This window comes from Clupea harengus, chromosome 7 (assembly GCF_900700415.2).
Source record: "Clupea harengus chromosome 7, Ch_v2.0.2, whole genome shotgun sequence".
NCBI classification, from domain to species: domain Eukaryota; kingdom Metazoa; phylum Chordata; class Actinopteri; order Clupeiformes; family Clupeidae; genus Clupea; species Clupea harengus.
Genome location: NC_045158.1, coordinates 28,627,620 through 28,654,772, shown reverse-complemented (window position 1 = coordinate 28,654,772; position 27,153 = coordinate 28,627,620). Strand labels below are relative to the sequence as shown.

At 43.2% G+C, this 27,153-nt stretch overlaps 3 protein-coding genes across 7 annotated transcripts in view; all 3 read right to left on the bottom strand.

Annotated features, from left to right (window-relative positions):
- Window positions 1–4,846, bottom strand: part of frmd3 (FERM domain containing 3) — a 55,112-nt gene extending 50,266 nt beyond the window's left edge. For both annotated transcript variants that reach the window (XM_031571057.2, XM_031571058.2), the window contains exon 1: window positions 4,479–4,846. In XM_031571057.2, coding sequence (XP_031426917.1) covers window positions 4,479–4,583 — 105 coding nt within the window. In that variant the 5' untranslated portion in view covers window positions 4,584–4,846. The remainder of the gene's footprint in view (window positions 1–4,478) is intronic.
- Window positions 4,847–5,384: 538 nt separating this feature from the next.
- On the bottom strand, window positions 5,385–15,769 carry gkap1 (G kinase anchoring protein 1). Of its 3 annotated transcripts, none has more exons than XM_031571054.2 (13): window positions 15,644–15,769; window positions 14,140–14,368; window positions 12,203–12,376; window positions 11,865–11,939; window positions 11,512–11,647; window positions 11,315–11,343; window positions 10,897–11,049; window positions 10,575–10,661; window positions 9,422–9,485; window positions 8,966–9,036; window positions 8,746–8,823; window positions 6,421–6,453; window positions 5,385–5,928 (listed from the first exon to the last, which is right to left on the bottom strand). In XM_031571054.2, the coding sequence occupies exons 2-13, from the start codon at window positions 14,359–14,361 to the stop codon at window positions 5,890–5,892; spliced, it is 1,161 nt and encodes a 386-aa protein (XP_031426914.1). In that variant the 5' UTR covers window positions 14,362–14,368; window positions 15,644–15,769; the 3' UTR covers window positions 5,385–5,889. The 3 variants fall into 3 exon arrangements, with proteins under 3 accessions (XP_031426914.1, XP_031426915.1, XP_031426916.1); XM_031571055.2 differs by lacking the exon at window positions 15,644–15,769 and adding an exon at window positions 15,336–15,486; XM_031571056.2 differs by lacking the exon at window positions 6,421–6,453.
- A 999-nt stretch (window positions 15,770–16,768) lies between these two features.
- Window positions 16,769–23,894, bottom strand: dguok (deoxyguanosine kinase). 2 transcript variants are annotated; one of them, XM_031571052.2, is made up of 7 exons: window positions 23,399–23,894; window positions 23,149–23,255; window positions 22,589–22,770; window positions 21,725–21,872; window positions 20,681–20,796; window positions 17,664–17,763; window positions 16,769–17,453 (listed from the first exon to the last, which is right to left on the bottom strand). In XM_031571052.2, the coding sequence occupies exons 1-7, from the start codon at window positions 23,625–23,627 to the stop codon at window positions 17,427–17,429; spliced, it is 909 nt and encodes a 302-aa protein (XP_031426912.1). In that variant the 5' UTR covers window positions 23,628–23,894; the 3' UTR covers window positions 16,769–17,426. The 2 variants fall into 2 exon arrangements, with proteins under 2 accessions (XP_031426912.1, XP_012697015.2); XM_012841561.3 differs by having other exon boundaries at window positions 22,589–22,767.
- Window positions 23,895–27,153: the final 3,259 nt, after the last annotated feature.

Genomic DNA, 27,153 nt, shown 5'->3' with positions numbered 1-27,153 from the left:
TCATCATTGGGCCTTTGTGCTTATGTGTGCTGATTTGAGGGCCTCAGTCGCTTCAATGCATCAATGCAAGGCCTCTGCTCCCTTCAGCACCACGGACAGCGCACCACACATTTACATTAATACCCAGTCAGTCAGCACCACGGCCAGCGCACCACACATTTACATTAATACCCAGTCAGTCAGCGGGCACGAGCACAAAGCCACTTACAGTGCAGTAATAGCGTAGGCTTTTTTCAATGACTGGGCTCCCTCAGGATTTAAACTACTGACCGAGGCTAATACTCTGCTCTGCTGAACACACACACACACGTGCATGCACGCACGCACGCACACACACACACACACACACACACACACACACACACACACACACACACACACACACACACACACACACACACACACACACACACACACACACACACACACACACAAACAGAGTGTAGAACTCAGCTGGAGTCTGACACCTGTGCTGCTGTAAATGTTTCTGTTCTTTGGAAACCTCAGGTGGCGGAGAGCTTTTGCAAAAGAATCTCTGGCTCAGCCTCTAGCACACACACACACACACACACACACACACACACACACACACACACACACACATACACACACACACACACACGTACACACACACATATGTACACACACTCCACGTGAGTCTCTTTTTTTTGGCTTTCAGTAAACCTGTTATCACAGAAACTTCAGACACATCAGACCGCTGGCACACACATCAGACCGCTGGGCACACACACATCAGACCGCTGGGCACACACACATCAGACCGCTGGGCATACACACATCAGAAGGCTGGGTACACACACATCAGCGTAGCTCCTAATCCAAAAACCAGAAGATAAATGAAACCTTTCCCTGCTCATTTCCCCTGCTCACTTACACACGCACATAGCTCACAGGGTCAGTTCTCCACAAAGTCTGTTTCAGCATGCACTGCTTCAGAAGAGATTGACAAATAGTCTGTAAAAAGCAGAGTGTGTTGGACACAAACAAATATACTCTTTGGATTCCCTGTATGCAGCTAGAAACAAGAGACCTGAGTATATGACACCACCCAGGCCAGGACGAGATGAAAAAAAAGAACAGAAAAACACACACAGTTTTCTATTGTGCTTGGAGTGCAAACCCTGATCAAACACGCCCACACACCTCATTCATGACTTCAGGGGGGAGAAAAACTACACTGCAAGGAGCCAAGCGTCTGTGGCGCTACAGGACAACTGCTCTATCTGAACACATTTGCAACTAATTAACACATGCCACCATAGGACTAGCTTCAGAGGAAAAGTCTATCTGAACACATGCCACCATAGGACTAGCTTCAGAGGAAAAGTCTATCTGAACACATTTGCAACTAATTAACACATGCCACCATAGGACTAGCTTCAGAGGAAAAGTCTATCTGAACACATGCCACCATAGGACTAGCTTCAGAGGAAAAGTCTATCTGAACACATTTGCAACTAATTAACACATGCCACCATAGGACTAGCTTCAGAGGAAAAGTCTATCTGAACACATTTACAACTAATTAACACATACCACCATAGGACTAGCTTCAGAGGAAAAGTCTATCTGAACACATTTGCAACTAATTAACACATACCACCATAGGAAGAGCTTCAGTGGAAAAGTATATCTGAACACATTTACAACTAATTAACACATACCACCATAGGACTAGCTTCAGAGGAAAAGTCCAGACTTACAGTAATATAATACCAAACTGTGTGCTTCAGCAAAAAACATTTATTGGTGGTCAAACCATACCCCCCCCCCCCCCCACACACACACACACACTCTCTCTCTCTCTCTCTCTGTGACAGGTCTCTCTCATCTCTCTTGGAAAATGTTAGATTGAAACAAAACAAAAAATCATTCTTTTTAGTACCAGTCTCAGAACAGCATTTTTTTGTTTCGCTGCTGGTCTCATGTGAGCGCATGTGTGTCCCTTCCTTATTCATGAGCTGTGTGGTGTTATCTGTGCCTCTGGACCCAGTTACGCCACTACATACAATAGTCTGATTTGAAGTTAAAATGACAAGACATGGAACAGCTCTCTATGAGAGGTCTCAAAAGACAAAATCACCAGAACCTCTATGACTATTTCAGTACAAAAAAACACACACACACACACACACACACACACACACACACACACACACACACACACACCACACACACACACACACACACACACGTTATGTGATCCGGTTGCACTTGAAAGCTGGAAACTGCGGTGAGGTTGGTCTAATGGGCCATGGGCATCATGAGAATGAGAGACAGACTGAGAGTCTCCTCTGCTAAGGAAAGGCTTACAAAGACATCAGTCAGAGCAAATATAGGTCCAATCGCACATCAACTCCAGCAGTTAACAATCGAGTGTTACGTGTTTAGAGGTGAGTTTATGTGTTTTTTTTTGTCTTTGTATTTTTGTTATTCGTAATTTCTCTATACATTTCACTTTTTACTGTTTAAAGCACTTTGGTCAACCGCTGGTTGTTTTAAACTGTGCTACATAAATAAACGGAGTTGACTTCCAGTGAACACTCGAACCCGAACACTTCCCATCACTGAAAGGACCTAGAGTGAAGAGGCTGAGGAGGTAGAGCAGACGTCCGGGAACTCGACTCCAGCTCCTCCTAGCCACGTGCCAAAATGTCACTGAACAAGACAACAAAAAACAGCTGCTCTCTGTGGCGGAACTATGCTCTGGCATGGTAAATGCATACGGTGGACTGTAGACTCTAGATATGAGGAATGAACCTTAAAGCATTTTGTGTACCAGGAAAGAATTCATTAACATTAATACACTCCCTTTGTGGCCAAATTTGATTAGGATTGAAGCGTCCCTTCCTGTGAGCACGGAGAGGAATGCAGAATGAAACTCTCTCTTACTATCATTGTGTCCGTCTGAAGCATCTCCTGATGAAGTGTGTCTGATCTGTACACAGAAGCTGAGTATATAAGCTGTTGTTTGAGTGGCAGTTGTCTGACAAGCAGTCTGAACACCACTTTGGACATGGATAGTCATGCTTTCCTCGTAGCTTACATATCCTGCTGATGCAAGACACAAAGAGGCTAAGTGCACAAGACGAGAAAGAGAAAGAGAGAGAGAAAGAGAGAGAGAGAGAGAGAGAGAGAGAGAGACAGCTAGAGTGGATGGGCAGAAGAGTGAGAAACAATGGGTCATGGAAAATGTTGAGAGACGGAGAAAAGAGAGAGAGAGGGAAGAGCGCTGATGGAGGGGGAAAGTGTCTCAACGCCCCCTCATGAAAGATGCATCAGAACTCCATCACAGAACAAGAGTCCATTAAGGATAAATGATGAAATGCAAAATTTATATGACAAAACAAATCTTTGCCCCTTTTAAGTCAGCCCTAACACAGAGAACAAATACAGACTGCAGGATATGTGTGCCACTGCTTCAGTCTGAAGAACAAACATCTTCAGTAAATGCTTTAAAAACTGAGAATTGGACTCTTTTTTTTTCTCTCTCACACACACACACACATACTCACTGTACAAACTGCTAAAAAGTTTTTGTTATATTGACAGGACAAACTATGTAGCTAAATTACAATAAAGGTGAAAATTCTTGTACGGGTCACTAAGAAATATTTTTCAGACCAACTAAAAGGGTAGAATCAACGCAAAGGTGATGATGGAGAGGGCAGTAGGCTAACAATCCCTTCAATTCAGCTACCATCATATCCGAGGAGTTCGTCCACACTACTGATATCACTACAGCCAGTTTTAGACAAGTGTGAATGGTGTTCCCCCATGAGCAGTTTTTCTATGGCATTCGCCATAGGTGTAGCCCGGCGTCATGACATGAGTATGAAGATACTGAATGAAGTCTAAGGTCTGATCGCCAACTCACCCCGTGTCTCAGTAAATGCTGAAAACAGAGGATCATTTTCACTCAAGTTATTCCGAACCTGCTCATTTAGGTGTGCCTTTTAGCTACATTCACATCCAGTTCTCGTGTTCATGCTGCTGAGGCTTATCGTGCGCTTATTACTCCGCCACAATACTAGTGTAACCAAATTACACCCGTGCTGATTATTATGAATTATTTACATGCTTTTAAACTGGCAGTGGCATATGCTGTTCTATACCACAAAACTGGTTAAAAGCAGGAAAGTTCACTGGCCATTGAGACTGATTGTGGAATAAATTACGAATCACCATTGGGAGATCCATTACGCGGTGCAATGGAACAGTAAACAAAAGCGGAATCATTCGCTATTGAAATTATACCATTGCCACATCTTCCGGAGCGCCTAAATTGAGTGACCATGTGTGGACACTGTAATTCAAATCCATGATTAATAATGGATAGTTCGTTTATTTCATTAGACCAATTCATCCACTGGTATTGGTTCACGCTGATCGCATTCATTAAGGCAGACTGACAACGTAGTTTAACTGGAGAGCAAGCAAGGTCGCACATAGCCTACCTGGATGTTACAGGAGACCTCCGAGTCGTCCAGAAGACGGACCGTGCATTGGATCTCCTGATTGAGGGAAGGGATGCTTGGACTACGAAATCGAAGCATTTTCATGGTCTCCGACTAGGCATATCAAATCCTTTAATGTGAACAGCACGTGAAACGATGCGTCTGGCTAGTGGTGAAAATGCTCGAGCACGAACAGCCAACATTTGTCGCCAGCGTGAGGAGAGGAGCTGTCGTGTCACAGGACTTGGATAACGACCCCCTCTCCCTCCCTCTCTCTACTCTTCATCCCCTACCTCCCTCTTCTCTCGCATAGTCAGATTGCTTCCTCTCTCAGCTAATAGTGATCGTAAGCACTGCACGCAATTACGTGTCATAGCAGTGAAATTAACAACGAGCCACCCCATGACAAAAAAAAAACTAACTATTTTGATAGTGCTACGAAGCCACTGTTTACTGACATTACAGGTCTACGTAGCTTCAACCACCAGTAGGGTGGCATTCTTAATAGATGCATTATTTTTTAAATGGCCCTCTCTTCCTTTACGACAGACACGGTATTGAATTACCGCTGAAAAGGAGGAGGCGTGTTTTTTTGGGCAGGTCAGGGAGGAACGAGGCTATCTGATTTGTATTTCACTCAACATATACGTGGTGGCTATCCATATCCAAATGATGCACTTATCAGTACAGGTCTATAGAGCTTGAGAGCTTTCAACGTCAAGGGATATCCCTAATCTCATAAAATATGGTGCTGGATAGCTAATTTCCCAACAGTTCTTCTATTTCTTCCCCTCCACAAAAGTCTAAATGACACGCCAGGGCAACACCCCACAATCACATTTCTGATTCATTACTTCAGTAGAATAACGTAGAGCAGGCATAACCACAGACAACTGGAGACTGCTCGACTGAAAAAGTTCCTTTTATTAAAACTGTGAATGACCCCCTCCCCTCCCCTCTACATAATAGCAGTGAAGAGCACCCTCTGTGTTCAGAGAGGGTGATGGCATCCATTTGCCAGCAGGGGGCAGTGTAAATCCATCTTCTGAACTCACACTACACTTCACTTCAAAGTCAAGGAGCATCTCTTTACATTACAATTAATTAGAGTTTTACAAGGCATTGTGGGATTGTACATAACATAAAACCACAAACCCGTTCAGTGCAGTAACAGATGCTGAGAATCATGCCAACATTTTAAGGGGCAATAAGCACAGAGGAGGAGGCAGAGAGGGGGTAGATGATGGAGGGGATGGGCAGATCACGGAGTTCATCCATGAGGCGGAGGACCCTGAAGAGGAGGAGGAGGATGAGGAAGAGGAGGAGGTATGTGCACTTGTTTCGTCTGCTTGTGATGATGCTTTGAGATTTTGGGAAGAGGGTGTCTGTGCTAATGCAGGGAAGGTCTTCATTAATCGCCGTCCAATCCCCGTTTCCCCTTCCGGTGACCCTGAAGATAACACAACAAAGGAGAGAGAGAGAAGGGGGGGGGGGGGGGGGTTGTGAAAAGGCCAAAAGAAACAAACAGCCATGATGCCGACAAAGACATCTTAGAACTGGTACGTCATGATGTCATAAAGCACCACTGATTTACACCCGGTATTCATACTCACTATCTCTTCAGATGGGCTTTAAGGTAATTTAAAGAGAACTGATTTACACCAGGGTATTCATACTCACTCTCTCTTCAGATGGGCTTTAAGGTAATTTAAAGAGAACTGATTTACACCAGGGTATTCACACTCACTATCTCTTCAGATGGGCTTTAAGGTAATTTAAAGAGAACTGATTTACACCAGGGTATTCACACTCACTATCTCTTCAGATGGGCTTTAAGATAATTTAAAGAGAACTGGACTGTGGGCAAGCGGTATTAACTGTAGTTTAAGGAACTGTGTTTGATGGGCAAACCCATAGTGGCTGTCTGGCTTAGCTCTAATACCTTGCTGATCTTCACCCTGTCTTCCTGCTTCATCTAATGAAAGAAAAGCACAGTTGTCACATATTAACACACACACACACACACACACACACACAGACATACGCACACACACACAAACACACAGCATCACACCATCATCACTCTTAATTTGCATCACTGACCAAAAAATGTCATTCTTATCACAATCCTTAACACTACTGAACAATCACCATGTAAGATCAGCTTTTAGTTCATGGCCAATTCGGTTTGTGAACTCAGAACCAATTTGACTCTTAAAGGCCTCTTGAGAGGGGGCAGCCTTGCTTCTGCAGATCGCTACAGGCTGAGCTACAGTAGCAGGCCGGGGCCCAGCTTAGGCTTGTGACACGGAAGTGCTTCCAATAATGAAACTCACCTCGGTAAAGCATCATTTGACTTCAACTGTGGTGATATTTTAGCGATCTTTAGCTACACTCAGCTCTGTTTGTGGGATGGCGGGGAGAGGTAGACACCTCATCTGATAGCCAACAGCTAGTGTGACACTGAAATAAAAAGCTCAGCATGAACTAGTTACATTAACCTAAGCTAACTTGGCAGGACTCCAGTAAGGGACATAAAAGCTTTGTGGGATTCTTGCTTATTTTGCAGGGCCAGATGAGACGAGGCACTTTATGGTGAGAGTACAACGTCTGGAGACAACTCGACTCGGGGAGATCAGGCTGGCCTGGCACTCATCTTAGCCGTTTTCTTTTGCATGTGACATTCTGGCGGTAAATGGTAATATGCTAGTAAGCTTGCTTGTGTACTTCTGAAGCACTGTGGCTCACATGTACAGTATATGGTATGTTTTCTGCTTCTGCTGTGAGAACCACATACACTCCCACACGTTCTCTCTAAAGCGCACACACACTTGTTGTGACACCGCCACGGTGGTAGTGGTGCAGTAACTGACTGATTTTTATACATGGAGCAACTTTTCATTCTATTCAACTGGTAAAAGCCATCTGTGTATAAGAAATTTGTTTGGAAAAATTTCATATATAAAAAAAAAAAAAACATAGAATTAAGTAATGTTCAGATATACGTTTAGTCTAACAAATGACCATTTTACACTGACTACAAAACAAACAAAATGTCATAACAGAAGCCCCTTCCTCACAATAAAACTGAACGTCCAATGGTTCATGGCTGAGAAAAGATGGTTGAAGTGCATGTGATCAGGTAGGAAACATCTCAACCGAAAGGTGGTGTTAACGGGAGCAGATGGTCGAAGATCACAACTAAACTAAGGTCAGTCTGAGACCATGACTGGTGGGAAAGGTGGTCAGGTGATCACAACTAAACTAAGGTCAGTCTGAGACCATGACTGGTGAGAAAGGTGGTCAGGTGATCACAACTAAACTAAGGTCAGTCTGAGTCCATGACTGGTGAGAAAGGTGGTCAGGTGATCACAACTAAACTAAGGTCAGTCTGAGTCCATGACTGGTGTGACATTGATGATCAGATTGTATATGGAGACAGAGAGCCACGAGCCTCCGTGAAGAACATAACCCACCGTCTACTACAGTGTGAGACGGACTCATCTACCCAAAGGCAGTAGCCTATAGACTGGGCAAAGTTGACCGAGTCTTATTACCTACTTTAGTATACGGCCCTACTCACAGCTTTCACACAGATCTATTACCTACTTTAGTATACGGCCCTACACTCACAGCTTTCACACAGATCTATTACCTACTTTAGTATACGGCCCTACTCACAGCTTTCAGCAGATATATTACCTACTTTAGTACACGGGACTACATTCACAGCTTTCACACATATCTAAACTCCCTCTATTGTAACTGCAGCAGAATAATTAGAATGAGACTCTGTACAGTATGACATAATCCATACGACATAATCCATCAAAAGATCTCTTAAGATATACTTATAGGGATGCTTCTATATAGGATATACAAATAGATACTTATAGTTATGCTTCTATATAGGATGTACAAATAGTTCCGAGAATGTCTTCCCAGTCTTCTTGTTAATTCGACGTCTCATGAGTAAGACCATTTTTAAACGGACTATTAGCTCAGCTAGCAGTCTAAAGATTTTGTTTTATGAAAGCTGTGGTGAAATGGCTGTCAATTTATGACACGTTCAGAAAAAAAGCTGGATTAGCCATAAATATGTGCCCCAGGTGTTTCTATACCAGACCGATAACATATATCTAACGCAACGAGACTAGTTGTTTTTTTACGGCTCGGCATGATTCACGTGGGTCACATTTTCAGGGTGGAAAATCCAGAATTCCAGATTAATCTGGAAAAATCACACCCCCCATCTAAGAATACTTACCTGGTGCTTAGGTTGGTCCGACTGCAGATCTTTGACCTTTGACCGTTCTTGCTCCAAAGCACCGTGTAATATCGACACCTAGAAAGCAGAAGAGAGAGAAAGATGGGGTTCAATGTAAAAACAGTTAAGACGGCTAATACTGACCTTAGAAAAATATCATAAATACTAATCCCCTGACTGACTGACAGACAGACAGACAGACAGACAGACACACACACACCTGTGATGACAGTTCTTCTTTGATGTTTAGCAATTCATCTACTTGCAGTAATATTTCTGCCTTGTCTTTCACTGTGGAGAGGAGAGGCAGAATAAAGGATGGGCAGATGAAGAAAGAGAGATGGGCAGATGAAGAAAGAGAAAGAGAGAAGAAAAGCATCAATGTGAACAAAGGCAGCAATATAAAGACACAGATTCACCAGGGAATGACACAAGCTTGACAACGGAGATGGACTACTTAGGAGTGCATTTGCAAATGTGTGTGTGTGTGTGTGTGTGTGTGTGTGTGTGTGTGTGTGGTCATGTGGGTGTGTGTGGTCCGTGTGGTCCTGTGTGTGTGTGGTTGTGTGTGTGTGTGTGTGTGTGTGTGTGTGTGTGTGTGTGTGGTCGTGTGTGTGTGTGTGGGGTCGTGTGTGTGTGTGTGTGGTCGTGTGTGTGCGCTTCCTGCTGTACTCACTCTCGCCCTGCTGTAGCATCTTGAGAAGCTGGGAATTTCTAGCCTTCACTTCCTTATACTTCACCTGGGGGGGGGCAGATGTGTGACTTTAAAACAGATACGTCCTTTAAACAGACGCGTCCTTTAAACAGACGCGTCCTTTAAACAGACGCGTCCTTTAAACAGACACGTTCTTTAAAACAAATACGTCCTTTAAAACATATACGTCCTTTAAAACATATACGTCCTTTAAAACATATACGTCCTTTAAACAGATGTAAACCGTAACCACTATGTGCAGCATTGATTGCAAATAGTCCCCTGCGGTTAGAAAGACAAAATGATTGTTATTCTGTCTTGTATTCAGTTGACATAGTTGTGTTCAAACATGATATTAAACTTATGACACATCTGAAACGAGTGCTCTTATGTCTCACTTGCATGAATTTAAGACATAAAAACATGCGTCATGCGTCACAGATATGTGGTCTGATTTGTATCCCTCATGTGGAGTTTTAGTGGGTTTTAAAGAGAAACTTTTTCACAAATTAATAGAAATCGGTTCAACAAAATCACGAAACGGTGGAGGGACTGATCATGAGTGCATACAGAATATACACGAGCACCGGAGCAGGTAGCACAGAAACGCAATGTTGTGGCCAATAACAACCTGTTGATAATATCAGCTTATAAAACTATACGCTTGTGATAACGGCTTTATTTCGCCACAACACTATAGGTCACCCCTTTGTGTCTGTTTTCACACGCTCGATTCCTGTCCCTACGCGCATTTATATTCTGATGAGATTTGACTCTTTTTTTACAGGTAGGAATATGTGGCTCTAATCTAAAGAAGATAGTCAAACCCTGTGACAACACATGAAGCCTCATATAGAATCTTAGCTTATCGCTCGCCCCGTTTGGTGCTGTGGCGTGTGCATAAGGCTGGCTTTGCCAATCAGAGGGAAGACCTTCTAAATGGGTTCAAAACCATTCCATGTCTGAACGCTAAATGCTAGGGGTGCTACATCCAGTATTCTATAATATTCTATACATCCAGTATTCTATAATTTTCTACACATTCAGCATTCTATAAAAATAATTAATATAAACCTAATAGATAGGGGTTTTGCCTTCCTTCTTTAGCCACTTCTAGATAAGGAGTTCATCTGACCTCGCATTGAGAGATGGTCTTCTTCAGCTGGGCGATCTCTTCATCTTTCTTCTCCAGTTCAAACTTCAACTGTTCAGTTCTCGCGTCCTGCATGGGAGGAGATCATTCCACAGAAGAATGCATAATCACAAACATAAATGACTTTTCGGAATGCAGTGCAAGGCGATTAATACATCGATTTAATCAATACACTAACAGTCAAAAGCATACTTCTAACCAATTGTACGGTCAAAAATGACAGCACTTTGCAAAAGTAGTGCTATAAAACAACACCATTATCCGCCAGGCTCGTCTCCTCCCCTGAGATTGTGTCAGGCCTCACCGGCTCGTATTCTGAGGAGGTGTTGACCTCCTGACCCGCGCTGCTGGAGAACTGCTCCCTCCTCTTGTCTCTCTGTACGATTTTGCACACCTCCGTCTCCAACTTGTCAAAGAACTTGTCGTCGCGTACAGGTGGGATTGCAGCTTTGGACTCCTAGAAAACAGTCAATACAACTTCCTGAAGAACAGACGCACTACGGCAATCAGAGGACGTGCTGCTCAGAAGGAAGTCTGTAAAAGAGCGCCCATTCCTCACAGCACATGCGGCACAGCTGTACTCTAAACCCGAACCAAGACCATACGGGCAGTAAACATGCGTTGACAGCAATGACAAGTCAAACAAACCCTCATTAAAATGTAGGCGTGTTATTTCAAAATAAATTTGACTTCAGTGCAAGGCATAAGCAAAACGTACACACCTCCTTCTCTGGTCGCTTGCTCAGCTGGTCTGAGAGACAGATAGACATCCAGACAGACACAGACAGACAGATAGACAGACAGTGTTAGTTGGGCAGTGGATTAAAAGACAAGGATATCCAAAGACAGAGAGTCAGACTAAAGAATAATTAAAGAAATAATGAAATAATATGTAGAAATGGTGAGAGTGCGGGCTCACCGATGCTGGCGTCTGTCTGGAACTCTTTGAGGGAGACGGTGGGGCGCTTGTCTTTGCCTTGCTGGTTCTTCTTCTTCTCCTTCTTGCCCCCTGAGGGCTTCGCCTTGGGTGACGCCTGCTCAGTGCTCACAACATCCTGTGGGGGGAGGAAGGCATGTCAGAGCAGCTCAGCTCAACATAACAGACCATGATCCCTACAAGCACACAGGCACTCTTCACTGTGTGTGTGTGTGTGTGTGTGTGTGTGTGTGTGTATGGGCACAGTACATTTCATGTGCATGCTAGAGGTCAACGTATATATGTACACGTCCATGTTTAAATTACTGTATGAACATGTCTGTTTGGTCTCTTACTTTCTGCTCGTCAAAGTCAATCTTGCTGAGAATGAGGGCCTTCTCCAGGTCAGCTTCGTAAAGATCACTGGTGAGCTAGAAAAGAAACGCATCACAAAATTCCATTGATTTAGTAAGTAACTTTGTAACTCCTTACCCCCAACACCAGCTGTTCTGAAATACATATACTACATAAAGCTCAAATCGTTCCGTGTTCACAGGACACGTATGGCCTACTCTTAATTTCTTCGATCATCCTTGGGAAAGTGACAGAGGCCAAGAAAGGCCTACCCTGTTAGTCTGTGAACATCTCATGTTGGGTATGCGGAGGGCGCTCAGGAGGACTTGAGTGGAGTTACCTGCTCATCTTTCTGCTTCCACTGCTGCCAGCCTTCCTGTGGGGGGGCGACGTGCTCCCCGTTCCCGCTCAGAGCCCCGGGCTGCAGCAGCTCGCCGGCCAGCCCCTGCAGTGTGGGCGCACAGGGGGCAGCGCCAGACTTCTGCGGGAGCTTCTTAAAGGCAAGGTTCCTGAGCTGGGGGGGGGAAATATGCATGGTAAGGTGTCAGAGTCTTAACAAGTGAACGATTGGACAGCATTCTTCTAAAAAAAAAAACACTAACAAAAGCCATTCACCATACAACGAGGTGAGGTACGGTGAAAGAAAGAGCTGGGAGAAATCAGAAGTCAACATGAAATCATCAGTCTGGGGACATTTTCATTCCTTTAATAATCTGCTAACTACCTCTAGAGCTTGAATGGAACTGAAAACAGTCACAGAAGCACTTGGATCACCAAAATATGTTCTGATTAGGGGCCATCTAACTACAATTTCAATCCAATCAAATCTGACTAAATTCACTATCAAAACTTTTCAGTCTGTGCACGGTTATTAAAGAGAAACTTCGGGATTTTTCAACCTGGGCCCTACTTTTAGATCATCTTGGGTGCAAATTTGTACACTGGACCAAAAAAAAAACCATTGAAATCGGTCCAGTATTGAGTTAGAAGGCTAAAATCGGCAGCCACAAATCCTGAACCACCGGAATCCTATGGAGTTGTAGAAACTGTAGAAAATAACTGCCACTGAATGGGTTGCTAGAGGACGAAGGTAAAACACTGGCGGTCACTAAGAACTCCACACCTTACTTTTAGTGTCACGCATGTTATTGACAACCAGTAAACATGCCAGCAACCAATCAGACCACAGCTGGGGCCACAAATCTGACTAATTGTCAGACGCTTCAGATTCATAGATCCGGCACACTTCCAATCAGATTCATAGATCGGGCACACTTCCAATCAGATTCATAGATCGGGCACACTTCCAATCAGATTCATAGATCGGGCACACTTCCTAGCAAGGGTACCATGAAATAACACCTACTGGTTGGACATCAATTACATTAACATGAAGCATGATTATGACTGAATCAGGCTTACACAGGCCATGCTAAAATATTTCAACAAAGCAAATTAGTGATTGTCTACTTTGCACTGCGTTAGCCCTACGTGAAGGTAAAACTGGTTGGCCTGAATGATTCCTCTTTTCCTGCATGTGCATACGTTCTGTAGACCAGATTGACGGAAGGAGGACTATTTTTTGCATGTGAACATTCCATAAGAAAAAATATCCAGAAATGTACCATAATGCTGGGCTAGGCTAAGTAGATATTGTAGTTCAGATAACAATTTTAATACTTACATTTAATAGAATCGTTTCAGAATTTGTTTTGGAGATAAGTCACTGAGATGAAGTTTTGATATATTGACGTATGATGTATATTGTACCCAGCTCACCTCATTGATCATGCTGTATGATGTATATTGCACCCAGCTAACCTCATTGATCATGATGTATATTGTATTGCACCCAGCTCATCTCATTGATCATGATGTATGATGTATATTGCACCCAGCTAACCTCATTGATCATGCTGTATGATGTATATTGCACCCAGCTCACCTCATTGATCATGCTGTATATTGTATATTGTACCCAGCTCACCTCATTTGATCATGCTGTATATTTGTATTGCACCCAGCTCACCTCATTGATCATGCTGTATGATGTATATTGCACCCAGCTCACCTCATTGATCATGCTGTATATTGTATATTGTACCCAGCTCACCTCATTGATCATGATGTATATTGTATTGCACCCAGCTCACCTCATTGATCATGCTGTATGATGTATATTGCACCCAGCTCACCTCATTGATCATGCTGTATATTGTATATTGTACCCAGCTCACCTCATTGATCATGATGTATATTGTATTGCACCCAGCTCACCTCATTAGCTTCATTCTGCTGTTGGCCCTTCTTGCGCTTCTTCTTCTCCTTCTTCTTTTCAGAGTTCTGACCCGCCTTTCCACTCAGCGACTTCCCTGTTCCTGCCTTTCCACTCTTTCCACCCTTCTTTCCCGTTTCCGAGTCGGAGTCGGAATCAGAGTCGACCTGGAGCAGAGCAAAGCGCGAGGCTGTGGTATGCACCGAAATGATCGTAGACGCCATCTTACATCTGTGGGACCAGCACACACATACACACGCAGTACAACCTCAATCACTAGGTCCTCTTAAGACATGTTAAAAAAACCTGCAAACAACAGCTGATTGTTCTTGAGTTAATGGGTGTAGAGTGGGCAGTAGTCTTAAAGTGTTGGAAAGGAATAACTGCATGACCAGTCAGTCACTAAGCCTACAACATATGAGACAACAACTGTTAACTGCCATTTAGGTCAAGCAAATCTTGCAAACAAACACAACAGGCACCAGTTAACATTTGGCCTCTGATTGTGAGAGAGGCAATCATAAAATGTTTTCATTTGGGCAAGACAGGCCCCCTTGTGTACCCTCCTATTTCCCATGGAAGTACACACAAATAGGAAAATATAGTGCAAACGTTGGCTCGTTACTTCACTAAACTGCATCACAACAGAAACTGTACAGAGCTCAGCTTCACATTGCCAGACCACATGTCGGGAACCGCTTCATTGCTACCAAAATCAGCCTTGATCAACGTATCCTTACTTCGACATTTACATTTCCACCAGTGGTATGACGAAGACTATAGTTCTACCTGGCATCTGGTTGAATTTAATGAAAAACTCTTTGCTCACATTATACTCATATTACACTTAAATTTACAAAAGGCTAATTATAACCATCGACTGTATAGAGAAAAATATAGTAATTCGGTTACAACCATTCAACTTCCCAATAGGCTAGCCAGCTATGTTATAGCTAACGTTGACTTTCAACTACGACTCACTATCCTACACACTATTTTCAACATCAGATAACGTAGAGTTAGATGGCCACTTTTTAAGGAGTTTCTGGCACAGTGAAGGGTAATGTAGACTATCATCCCTACCTATGTTGGGTAGCTAGCTAACGTGTTAATACCATAGTTAGCCATGTGCCCAGCCATCAATGCATGAACACCGTAACATTAAGTTACACCAGGTTAATGCTAGCTCGCTACTTACCAACACAACAATCAAGCTATACAGATAACATAACTGTTTAAAAACGACCTTCTACCCTCCACACTTATCTCCACGTCTTATCTAAATCGAACGCCGTTAACTTCAGATTTGGTAACGTTATCATAGCTAGCTTGCTATAATGTGATAGTTGATAGGTAACGTTAACATTTTAAGATGGGACATTCATGGAGCTAGCTAGTATCGTTAATTTAGCTTGGTCTGGGTCGACCCAAACCTCCATACATATGGAGATAGTTATGTATACACTGTATATTATTTAACCATCAAAATCAGAATGCGTTACTTACAAATCAGCCAACTTTTAACTTTCTCTGTTTCAGCAAGGGTTATGGCTGTGTCGGTAGATGTATACGGTGGCTCAGAAGGACAAACGTCTTATTCGCGGTTCAACACCTTCAACGTTAGTGTTCGGGTTACCTAAGAACACACCTCTTTGGCTGAATATTACAACACGACTGTAAAAAGGGCATGACCCTGATAGCTGTGTATGATACTCACCAGCCCTTTTCCTAAGTGCTGTGCTGAGCCGATCTAAGCAAGTAGCTGTTAAAGTTTGCTGCACGCTACAGGTTCAGTCACCAGTTTTGTAATCTAATGGTTTTGTTTCTGTTTTTCTATTTGTTTTGACATTTTATTGTGATTTAATTGTACAGCACTTTGATCAGCGTGAGTTGTTTTTAAATGTGCTTTATAAATACATTTGACTTGACCTCTTAAGAAAAATGTGTTTTTAATTTTTTTTAAATATAATTTAAACAATTTAAATTCATTTGGCTTCCTGACCTTTTGAGCTTTTGTTGTCAGACTTACTGTGATAGATAAAGATGTCACAAGGCTTCTTTTCCCCAAACACATTCAACGCGATTTTATATAGATTTTTCTAAACAAATCAAATAAATCTATTTGGCCATCTGAAGTTTTGACTCTTTGAGGTCAGATTCGGAACTGTCTTTCTTTTTTTTCCAGGGGTCAAATACAGTGTGGGCTGGTTTACTGTTCTAATAGCTAGGCCTACATATAAAATTTGCAACAGGTCAAAAGCAAATTAGCCCGCTTGTTGAGCTTACATTTTTATTTTTAAAGGAACGACAGATGTCGCATAAAGTACTAAAATGTAATGGACTTAAAGTAAAAAGCCATCCAAAATGGAAATACTGAAAATGTACAGACACTTCAAAAGGTGTTCAAAAGGTACTTACGTACAGTAACGGATTAAATGTACTTCGTTACTGTCCACCGCTGCAGGCTACTATAAGCAAATGTACTTCAATTGATTCTCAGGTTCTGAAAGAGGAGATGGATTTTGACCATTGGTGTTTGCAGCATGCTGGAATTAAAATCATTTCATCATATCATATCTGCCATAAGAAGCCACAAACCAAAGAACACCTCCAGATCAAAGATGTGAAAACTTTACCGCAAAAACAACATCCACAGTTGTGGAATGTCGCTTTTATTAGCGTACAGTTGGACATTACAAAGTCTCCATTCATCGAACTCACACAAGATGTACTATACCAGTCTCCAATCATCATATTCACACACTTGTCTACCAAGGGTTGTCCGATGGCCTACTTCTCAAATGTAAGTGTCTCTCCATTAGACAACTTCCAGTATGGAGGGTTTTCAATTATTTCAAGCCTTAAAGGGTCTGTATGATACTGTATGAAGTATTGTTGAGCATCTTACCAAGGAAACCAACTTGTTGATGAAAATGTTGTTTAGGCAGTTAATATGACCAGTGGTCAAACCACACAGGATCAGGAGAAGATTTTGATGTGATTTTTAATTTTGTATTTAATGGAATTCTAATAAGCGATGCCCATCTAATTTCTAGGAACTAAAAACAAATGGGAGACATAAACCTTTCAAATAAATAAAACAATGTTTATATATGTACATGGAATAAAGAGTCTGTACATGTTGTTCTGAACATGATTTAGCAAACTAAGACAAACTAAGCAAAACATCATTCATCAACATGAAAAACATTGTCTTTATAATTTAAAAGTTCACTACTCCTTGAAGTACGGAGGGCATTCTGTTTTTGACCAGTGCTTTTGGGAGGGGTCATAATGACCTGAAGAATTCCTTGACCTGGAAAACAAAACAAAAGAAACATACCATCCCGTCATAAGTCTACAGTCTATAAAGCCCCCTCAAGACCCGTCTCCAGGGGCTGCTCTCAAAACGTATATGCTTTGATTCGGATATTACTATTTTCCTTACACTTAATTAATTATGACAATTATGACACAAGGATGATCAGTAACTTTGAACAAATGGTGTGTGTGTGTGTGTGCACACCTTTGTGGTAAGCATCTCCCGCACTTCTGGGTCGCTCTCAAACTCCACCCCTGCATCGAGCACCAATATAGGAAGCTGCTTCAGCTTCTCTGAGTGAAGCCTGCAAAACATCAACACAACCTTAACACAACAGACCACAACATTGCTTAAAATTGCAATTACTTTGCTGGAGAATAGTTGTCCCACCTTCACTCAGATGTTTAGTCTTCTCTTCTCAGCAGAAACACTCTGGGACTTGTGAAAGAGCTGACACACTGTCATGTTCTGATTGTAATGCTAAATGCTATTGATGGCAAAAAAAAATCTCTTAAAAGGTCCGGTCCGCAAATCTAATCCCAGACACTTTGTCAAATTCAGCTGATTGCTCCGGTCCTCTAACAGTGTGTTTGCAATAAAACATACTCCCGTCTTCAGACACAGTCGTGATGGATGTGCTACGTGGCGAACAGGTAGGCTGGGATTAAGTTACCTGAAAATTTGACGTACAATAGTCTAGCTCAATATGTGAAAACAACTAGGATAATTTACTTGCAGCCTACACATGGGGTACACTTGAAACTGAAGGACCCGCTGCTCACTGTTAATTAGTTAAGATCCACTCCCTAGGCCGGACGGCTAGTTGTATTCATGCTATTGTGTTTTCTCACAATCATTTCAACTTCAACCCCAGTTGAAAGCACAAGTCCGGACTGAATAGAATATTTTTAGTTCTAATTAATGCTGAGGTTTTATTGGCCAAGTAAGTTTGCATAAACAAGGAATTTCACTTGGTAAAGTGGCTCTCAGTGTGCTTACACAAAATATACATTACAACACAATACAAAACAAACAGTGCAACGGTCTAAGAAGTTTAAGAAAGTATATACAAGGCGGAATGGCTATATACAGGAGCTGTGAATTGTAACACAACAATAGTGCAAAGAAGAAGTGGAGAGTGCAAGAAGTGCAGGGTTAAATATATATGCTATAGTGGGTTAGCTGTTCAGTAGTGAGACGGCGAGGGGGAAGAAACTGTTTTTGTGTCTGGAGGTTTTGGCGAACAGTGATCTGTAGCGTCTACCAGAGGGGAGGAGTTTGAATAGGTTGTGTCCGGGGTGTGCAGACGCAGGAAGTACATCCTCTGCTGGGCCTTCTTGATGATAGTGTTGATGTTGGGTTCCCACTTCAGGTTCCGGGAGATTGTGGATCCCAGAAACCTGAAGGATTCCACAGCCAAAACAGTGCTGTTGTGTATGTTGCGACCGCACCACAGGGCCAGCTGTTCAACTTCCCGTCCCGCCCTGTGGTGCGGTCGCAACAATCTAGAGCTGTACACGCTTAAAACCATGGAGATGACAGTGGACTTCAGGAGGAGCCCCCCAGCACTGCCCCCCCTCACCATACTCAACAGCACTGTGTTGGCTGTGGTGACACACCCTCCTTGTCTTCTGTCTCTGAAAGAGCTGGCACACATCCTCTTCACAGACAGTCAATGCCGATGGGGAGTCAGGGGGGAGGGTGGAGGTGATAACAGGGGGTGCAGATGATTGTGTGAAGTCTGAGTTGGAGCGGGTGAGGGGTGTGAATGTGGGGTGATCAAACCTGCAGTAAAAAACATTCAGATCGTCAGCCAGTTGAGGGTTCTCCATGGAGTGGGGGGAGGTTTTCCTATAGTTAGCGATGTCCTGCAGGCCACTCCACACTGACGCAGGGTCGTTAGCTGAAAACCTGTTTTTCAGTTTTTCAGAGTAGCTTCTCTTTGCTACTCTGATCTCCTTATTCAATGTGTTTCTGGCCTGGTTGTACAGGATCCTGTCCCCACTCATGAAGGCCTCCTCTTTGGCTTGACGAAGCTGCTTGAGCTTTGCTGTGAACCGCGGTTTAATGTTTTTAAAGATGCAGTACGTTTTGGTGGGTACACACATGCCTTCACAAAAACTGAGGTATGACATCACAGTGTCAGTGAGTTTGTCTAGTGATGTAGATGCAGCCTCAAAAACACTCCAGTCAGTGCAGTCAAAGCAGGCCTGTAGCTCCAGCTTTGACTCGTTGGTCCATTTCCTCACAGTTTTAACCACAGGCTGTAGCTTGGGAGGAGATGAACCAGGCAGTGATCGGAGAGTCCCAAAGCTGCACAGGGAACAGAGCGGTATCCATTCTTTAGTGTTGTGTAGCAATGGTCGAGTGTGTTTTTGTCCCTGGTGGGACACTTAATGTGCTGCCTGTATTTCGGCAGTTCGTGGCTGAGTTTTGCTTGGTTGAAATCCCCAAGGATAATCAGAAGAGAGTCCGGGTATTTTCGCTCCGTGCTGGTTATCTGGTCAGCCGGGTGCCATAGTGCCTCGCTAACGCAGGCTTGAGGTGGTATGTAGACACCGACCAGAATGAGGAAAACAGAATAATTAATAAAATGGCTTGCAGTTAATGGATATGGATTCTAGGTGAGGACTGCATATTTTCCATAGCACTGTGGCATCTGTACACCAACTTTCGTTGATATAAAAGCAGATTCCTCCTCCTCCCCTTGTTTTCCCCGTTAATTCCGTAACGCAGTCCGCGCGGTGGAGTTGGAAACCCGGCAGATGAAGGATGCCATCAGGGATGGACTCACCAAGCCAGGTTTCAGTGAAACACAGGGCAGAAGATCCTGATTTTATTTTTATATGGTTTATTTTGTTTAGGAGCAGCAGTTCGTCCATTTTGTTGGGCAGAGAGCGGACATTTGCCAGATGTAACGAGGGGAGCGGAGTTCAGAATCCCCGCTCTCGCAGTCTAACCAGCGCTCAAGCGCGCTTCCCTCGCCTGCATCGCCTCCAAGCTCCACAGAGAGCTGCTGCTCCTCCAACCTAAATCTCCAAAAAAGTTTCTGGGTCTGTAAAGTCCGGTGAAAGGGTTTGAGGAATGGAATGTCGAACATTCATGAGTTCTTCATGAATATACCCATATACTCACACAGTGGTCAAAGACACCACAAACATACCCATATACTCACACAGTGGTTTAGTCCTAAGACACCACAAACATACCCATATACTCACACAGTGGTCTTGTCCATTAGCCAGCTCTCATGCTGTGAGTGCAGTTTCTGTAAGTAGTCCAGCTTGACCCCTCTTTCCTCCTCTCTCCCTCTCATCCCTAACCGTGCCATACATGTCTGCAACAGACAAATACAACGTACTCAGAATCACACACTACCATAGGTGTATTGTCTGTATATGCCTCCACATGTTAGTAGGTGTGACGGTGCAAACCCATGACAGCGACGCGATACGCTTCCATCGCTTTGAGTGGGCGTGTTGTAGCGTGTGGAAATATAATTTTCAAACCGTCAGAGACGACACCAAACAATCTGATTGGCCGCTGCCGGGAAAAATCGCTCCTCATTTGCATAGGATTCAAAATTTTCCAACTTTTATCGGTCGCGTCGCCCAAAACGGTGGTTTACGTCACAATGGATTGGCTCCCGTTGAAATGCATGGGATTAGAATATCGCTTCGCTCGTAACGCTGTCATGGGTTTGCACCGTAAGTGTGGTGTGTAGATGTGTTACGGTGTGTAGTGTCTCCAGTTACACATCCAAAGGTCTGGTACCTTTTTGATTTTACCGCCTCTTAAGTCGACCTTCTATTGGAACATTCCATGTCAAATCAACCAGGGATTCCCAACTCAATTTTTTTTAAAACCAAGTTTTGGCTGGAACAGTTCATTAAACTACCATAAAGTGGGCTAAATTATATAATAAGACAATGTTCCAATAAACCGGCGTGGCTCTTTTCGCAGTGCAGTCGTGGTCAGACTGTCCCATGCTCCAGGTGCTCTCATTCACTCCTGTTTACGTCAATAGATGCTTTCTCTACGTTTACCGAAAATGAGCTGCTGCCAATTGGGTTCTGCTTGCCATACTCTTGTGGGTACCCCTGGTGAAAACCCACCGCATATTATTTGTCTGTAAATGGTTTAATATTGAATCATGTTGTTGCCTTCTATGTGTGGGTCTATTGACAGGCTTTAAGTCTGAAACAAATGTATTTAGTCTTGAAACGTTCTGCAGGCCTGCCAGCTTGTGTGTGTTTTCAACGTACCTCTGGTGGGGCTCTGAGGTAGATGATGCCCTCCAGCTGCACGAGCGCCCCAAACTGCTCTAGAAGGAACGAGTGCCAGTCCTGATACACCGCCCACTCCGCAGCGTTGATGCAGCCCAACTGAAACATAGTGAGCGCAAAAATGTACCTGCAAAGACAAACAAACACACATGCATACACAAATATGATACTAAAACATGCCTATAGCCAGGAATTGGCGCGGAAAGCACAGTGCAATAGACACACTCACACTAAAGCTATGTCTACTACCGTGCACATTTACGAAGTACACTGCAATACAGTGCACTTACATCTGTAGTGCGTTCTGTCGCTGATTAGTGTTGTCTCAAATGGAACACTGACTGACACATTTTTTTTTACCGTTTGCAGTGCGCCATCCGGGTACTTTCAGTGCCCTTAATTTGGCTGGTTCTGTCAGTGTGAACCCCCTAAGAACTGAAAGTCAGTATTTGAAGTGCACAAGTGCGCGGTAGTAGACAGAGCTACACTCTCTCTCTCACACACACACACTGTAGACAGATCTAAATGTGTGTACAGAGCACAGAATCTATATGAGTCAAGCATACACAGACACACACACACACACACACACACACACACAGATCTTAATGTGTGTACAGAGCACAGCATCTATATGAGCCAAGCATACACAGACACACACACACACACACACACACACACACACACACACACACACACACACACACACACACACACACACACACACACCGTAGACAGATCTTAATGTGTGTAGAGTGTACAGCATTTATATGAGCCAAGTATACACAGACACACACACACACACACACACACACACACACACAGAGAGAAGTTGATGCTGACCTGTCACTGTAAACGGAGCGCTCATACACCTGCACAGGTGTGTTTGAGGAGTGCAGCAGCTGTGGGGGGGGCGGCTGAAGCTGAGTGCGTAGGCGGCTCAGGAGGCTGAACGTCTGGAATGTGTAGGACCAGCGCGGCGTGTCCGCATACATCATCTCCAGCAGGTTACCCGCCGACGTCTCCTTGGTCAAAAGGCAGAGGTGAGGGTCAAAGGTCAATCTAAGTGGTCAGGCATGCTGGGGCACTCAGGCTACAGTTACAAATGGGCAACCTATAGCCTTGGGAGCAACTGTAGAGTTGTTAAAAGATGCTCTAGTTGCAAAGTCTTCCTTAGGATAAGGCATGTCAGAAGTCAGTTAAAACAGCACAACACAAAGATCCCAAACATAGTTATGAAGCACACATTCCACAGCAGCAAGCCCAGGAAAAAGACAGTCGAGAACTACAGCAGCACCTAGGTCTGGGGAAGGGCTCTTCCCACGAAATGAGCAGGTACTGCTTCATCAACATAACTTAAAGGTTTGGTAGTATTCACATTAAGAGTGTGTAATATGGCTCACCTGGGATGTGCCCTCGATATTCTGCCATTTGCTGACTGGCTCAGGAATCACCTCCCAGTCCTGACACACGTTTTGTAGAAGCCGTGCGAACGTGGACTTCCCCACCGCTTCAAAACAAAACAAAACAATCAATCACAAGTACTAGATGGGCAAAGTGAGTGTTGAATTTGAGCGTACACTGCACATTTGTCGAAACATGCCATTGGCAAGATCACTTGTGCGATCACGTAAGAGCAGAAGGCATATTTACCAATGTTTCCCTCTATGGACACACGCTTGATTCGGCTACCCAGGTCCATTTGGCCGACGCCAGACTCACAGATGGGCGAAGTCGAGAGGTCCATTTTTGCGATACCAAGCTGTGTGGTTTTGATACGTGAGTGAGTTCCCGACAACATGGAACAGGTGGAGAAACGACAAAGATATCGCAGGTTTTGCATTTGTTTTAGACATCTGTGCACAGAAACGGCGCTGAACATGACCCCCACTGAACAGTAGGCGGCTAGTTAAAGATCAGTGACTTAAGTTGTTAAGATGATGGGTAACGTCAATGTAGTTGCTACCAGAGCCCATCTATGCGGAGCTACACCTACCTCCCCATCTGTGTGAGGACAGTAGTGTAATTATTCCGTGGGCTTATTCACTACTCTTTTCTGTCTCGACTCCTTTTCAAATAAAGTAGGACAACCGAGACCACACGTACAGAAGCTCGCATGTGGACTACTTGGTTGCAAGTGTCACATGTAGAAACGTTTCCGGGGAACAGCCTAGGCTAATGAATTCAGAGTAAAAGTCCCAGACTGCGGCCAAATAGTCTTTTATGCTTAAGAGTCTTTTTTTGCTTCGGAAGGTTCCTAACTGAGTGAAATGACCCGGAGGTATCTTAAGTGGCAGCAATGATAAGAGCGGTTCGAATTCTCTACATGCTAAGGAAAGGTGCTTCAACGCTTTCTTTTCTTATACACTGGAGCAGGGGTGCCCAAATTGTTTCTTGTCAGGGGCCAACTATTATCTTTATTATACATCGGAGTGGAGGGCCGAGGGCCAAAACCAAAGTTTCATGTTAGGTTATGCCCCATTACATTGAAATGTATTGCGTATTTGTACCAAATTAACATTAACATTAATATACATATCTGCAAACTCCGATGCTGAAAAAGGGGACAAACCAAACCCCTGTAGGGGGATCTGGGGGCATCCCCCCCATCATTTTTGGGTGATTTTAACATGTAAATTAAGTATTCTGGTACACTCCAAGAAGAAAATAATGGGAAAAGATAGCATTTGCTTCAGGTAATAAAAGACACATTTATTAACATATCATACTAATTTAATATAAGCTATTTAGGACATACACGGGGTAGATGTTAAAATCTCTGTGCCGTAGGTAGGGGACTTATATAATGGCCAATCAACAAACAGCGAGTAAAAGGCTCATTTTAAGAGTGACCACAGATGTTTCGATAGATGGAAATACTCCCATTATTTTCTATTTGTATCCGTAAAAGAGAAAAATATAACAGTTACGTGTAAGCTGTGCCCTGGAAACAAGCGCATCTATTGGAAGCTTGCACATTGACTACTGGTTGTTTTCATATTTAATATCAACATTCTTTACACACACATAGGTACTTACAGTTGGCAGCTGCTAGCTTGTAATGAACTCCTGTTGACATATGTGATTTTGAACTCATGAATATGAACTCGTTCATACGAAGTTGCACTGAGGGTTTCTACCTTTTTCCATTATAAATGTATAAGTTAAATCGAGGAGACTATAACATCAGCTAGATAACTAGCTATCATGTCATGCAAGCGGAGCTCTTCCATTTAAATCGTTTAAGGTTATTAAACGTTTCCTTAGCTAGCTAGTTAGCTAGCATAGCAACTAGATAACCATAGCAACCAGGAAACACAACATTAGCTGCAAAGTTATGGATCTGTATTGACAAAAGGTCAATAGCGCCCCCCCTTGACCCATCTAAAACAATGTTAAAACTGTGGCCAAGCTGTGAACTGCAAGCAGTCTGAGTTGAATATGACGTTGAAACAGAGAACCTGTTCAAAATGGGTTAAAATCATAGACATATATAAACATAGCACAAAAAGTAAGGACATTTGTGTTTTGTAGATTATAGATTTTGTAGACTTGATTTCTTTGTTGTAACAATGGTTCTTTGCAATAAATCTTATACCGTTGGAACGCCTGTGTATTTCCTTTTTAAATGGTGCCACATTTGTAAGGAACATGCATTTTGAGGATGAGCAGCGGAGCTGAGTATGTGGGTTGCGCCCATGGACATTGACACACTATCGACACTTTTGCACTCCTCACTTTACATACACCGTCACTTTCAAATTACTGCTCGTACTACACTTACATACTGTCACTTCCACTTACTGTTTGCACTAGCAGGGTAGTATAGGTTTAGGTTAGCATAGTTTATCATATGTGTATTATATGTATAGGTTGTTATATGTTTTAGCATATTGTATTGTATATTTATCTTGTATATTTAGTAAGGTTATTATATGTTATTACATGTAAATTATGTTCAGAGTACTTGTACAGAGTGTGTCATGTTATGTTATGGTAGGTTGTTAGGCGGTGCCTTGTCCTAAGAATTTCAGTGCCCAGTCTGACCCCCCCCCCCCCCCCCATTAACCATGCATCTACTCCCCCCAATAACCATGGATCTACTCACCCCCACCTCCCTCCCCCCAGCTGGTCCAAGCAGACATGTCCAGGGCTAAATTTCTTTCCCAGCCTGATCATATTTGTGGATCATGACTTTCAGTCTTTCACAGCTTTTAATCACTTTGAGTAGATGGCAAGTGGCCAGATATCCTTATCCAGACTTTATGTTTGGATTGTTTTGAAGACAACAGCAGATTATGAATGTGGAAACTACACAATAACCCCAAGACACATTAAAGGATTTTATCTGGCTTTATTTAAAATTATACTATGCCACAAAATAACCCAAAAAAATCTATATCATCATATCAGTCAAAATATGGTCTCTTTAAGGCACGGTTTTAGCTCAGGTCACAGACCATGAAGAGGCACTTTCAGGCAGGGTGCACGTGAGCAACAGATACTGGACTCAATGTCTTTGATAACTGATTCGCTATCTATCTATCAGTAATCCCCAATGTGGCCCATCCCTGCCCTGCTGTTGAGTGCCAGGCTCCATACATATAAAAATTTGCCGGCTAAGGCAAAGCATTCAAGGGCACGTTAGCTCATTTGGGCTTATAAAAAAAATACCTAATTCCCGCCACTCTGGCTCCAAGCTGAATACAGAGCTCCAAATTCACTATTAAAACGCGAGGCATAAAGCACATAAAGTGACCTTAGATGCCAACTGTTAAGACATCTTGGAAGATGACTCCTACAAGACCACGACGACGCACAACACCTGGATGCCTCGTCCGAAGTCATCTTGCAGAATAACTAGTTCACTTTGCTGAAGTTCAAGGTTTATGTGCAAGTAAAAAAAATAAAAAAAACAGAAAAAAGGGACAAGAGCATCTTGGATAACAGTACACACAACAGACTGGCTTTACCAGTACAGATGAATACTGTTTCAGAATGATTGCATTGAGAGAGCTGAGGTATGAGAGGAATGAAAACCATGCTTGGAAGGGCACACTGGTGAGGGAGTGGAGTCCGCAATGACATATTAATGTCTGAACCAGTCATCAGATGTGAACCGCCTCACAGGCTGCAGAACAGCGTGTCTGGGTCTCTAGAGTCCACCTGACAGTGGTTACAGATCTCAGAATACAATAAAGAGACAGACAGAGCTATTAACACTGCCTGAACAGAGTCCAACTAAGGTGACGCATAACTGCGAGCGCATTTATGTCCCTTTAAAAAGCTGGCCCAGCCCTACACAGTCAACACGTCGTGATCAACTCCAAAGCTGAAAAAACAGAACACAGATAAAAATGTGGATGCTGATATTGTCATTGTGTGCCAGCACAAATAAGAAAAAAAAA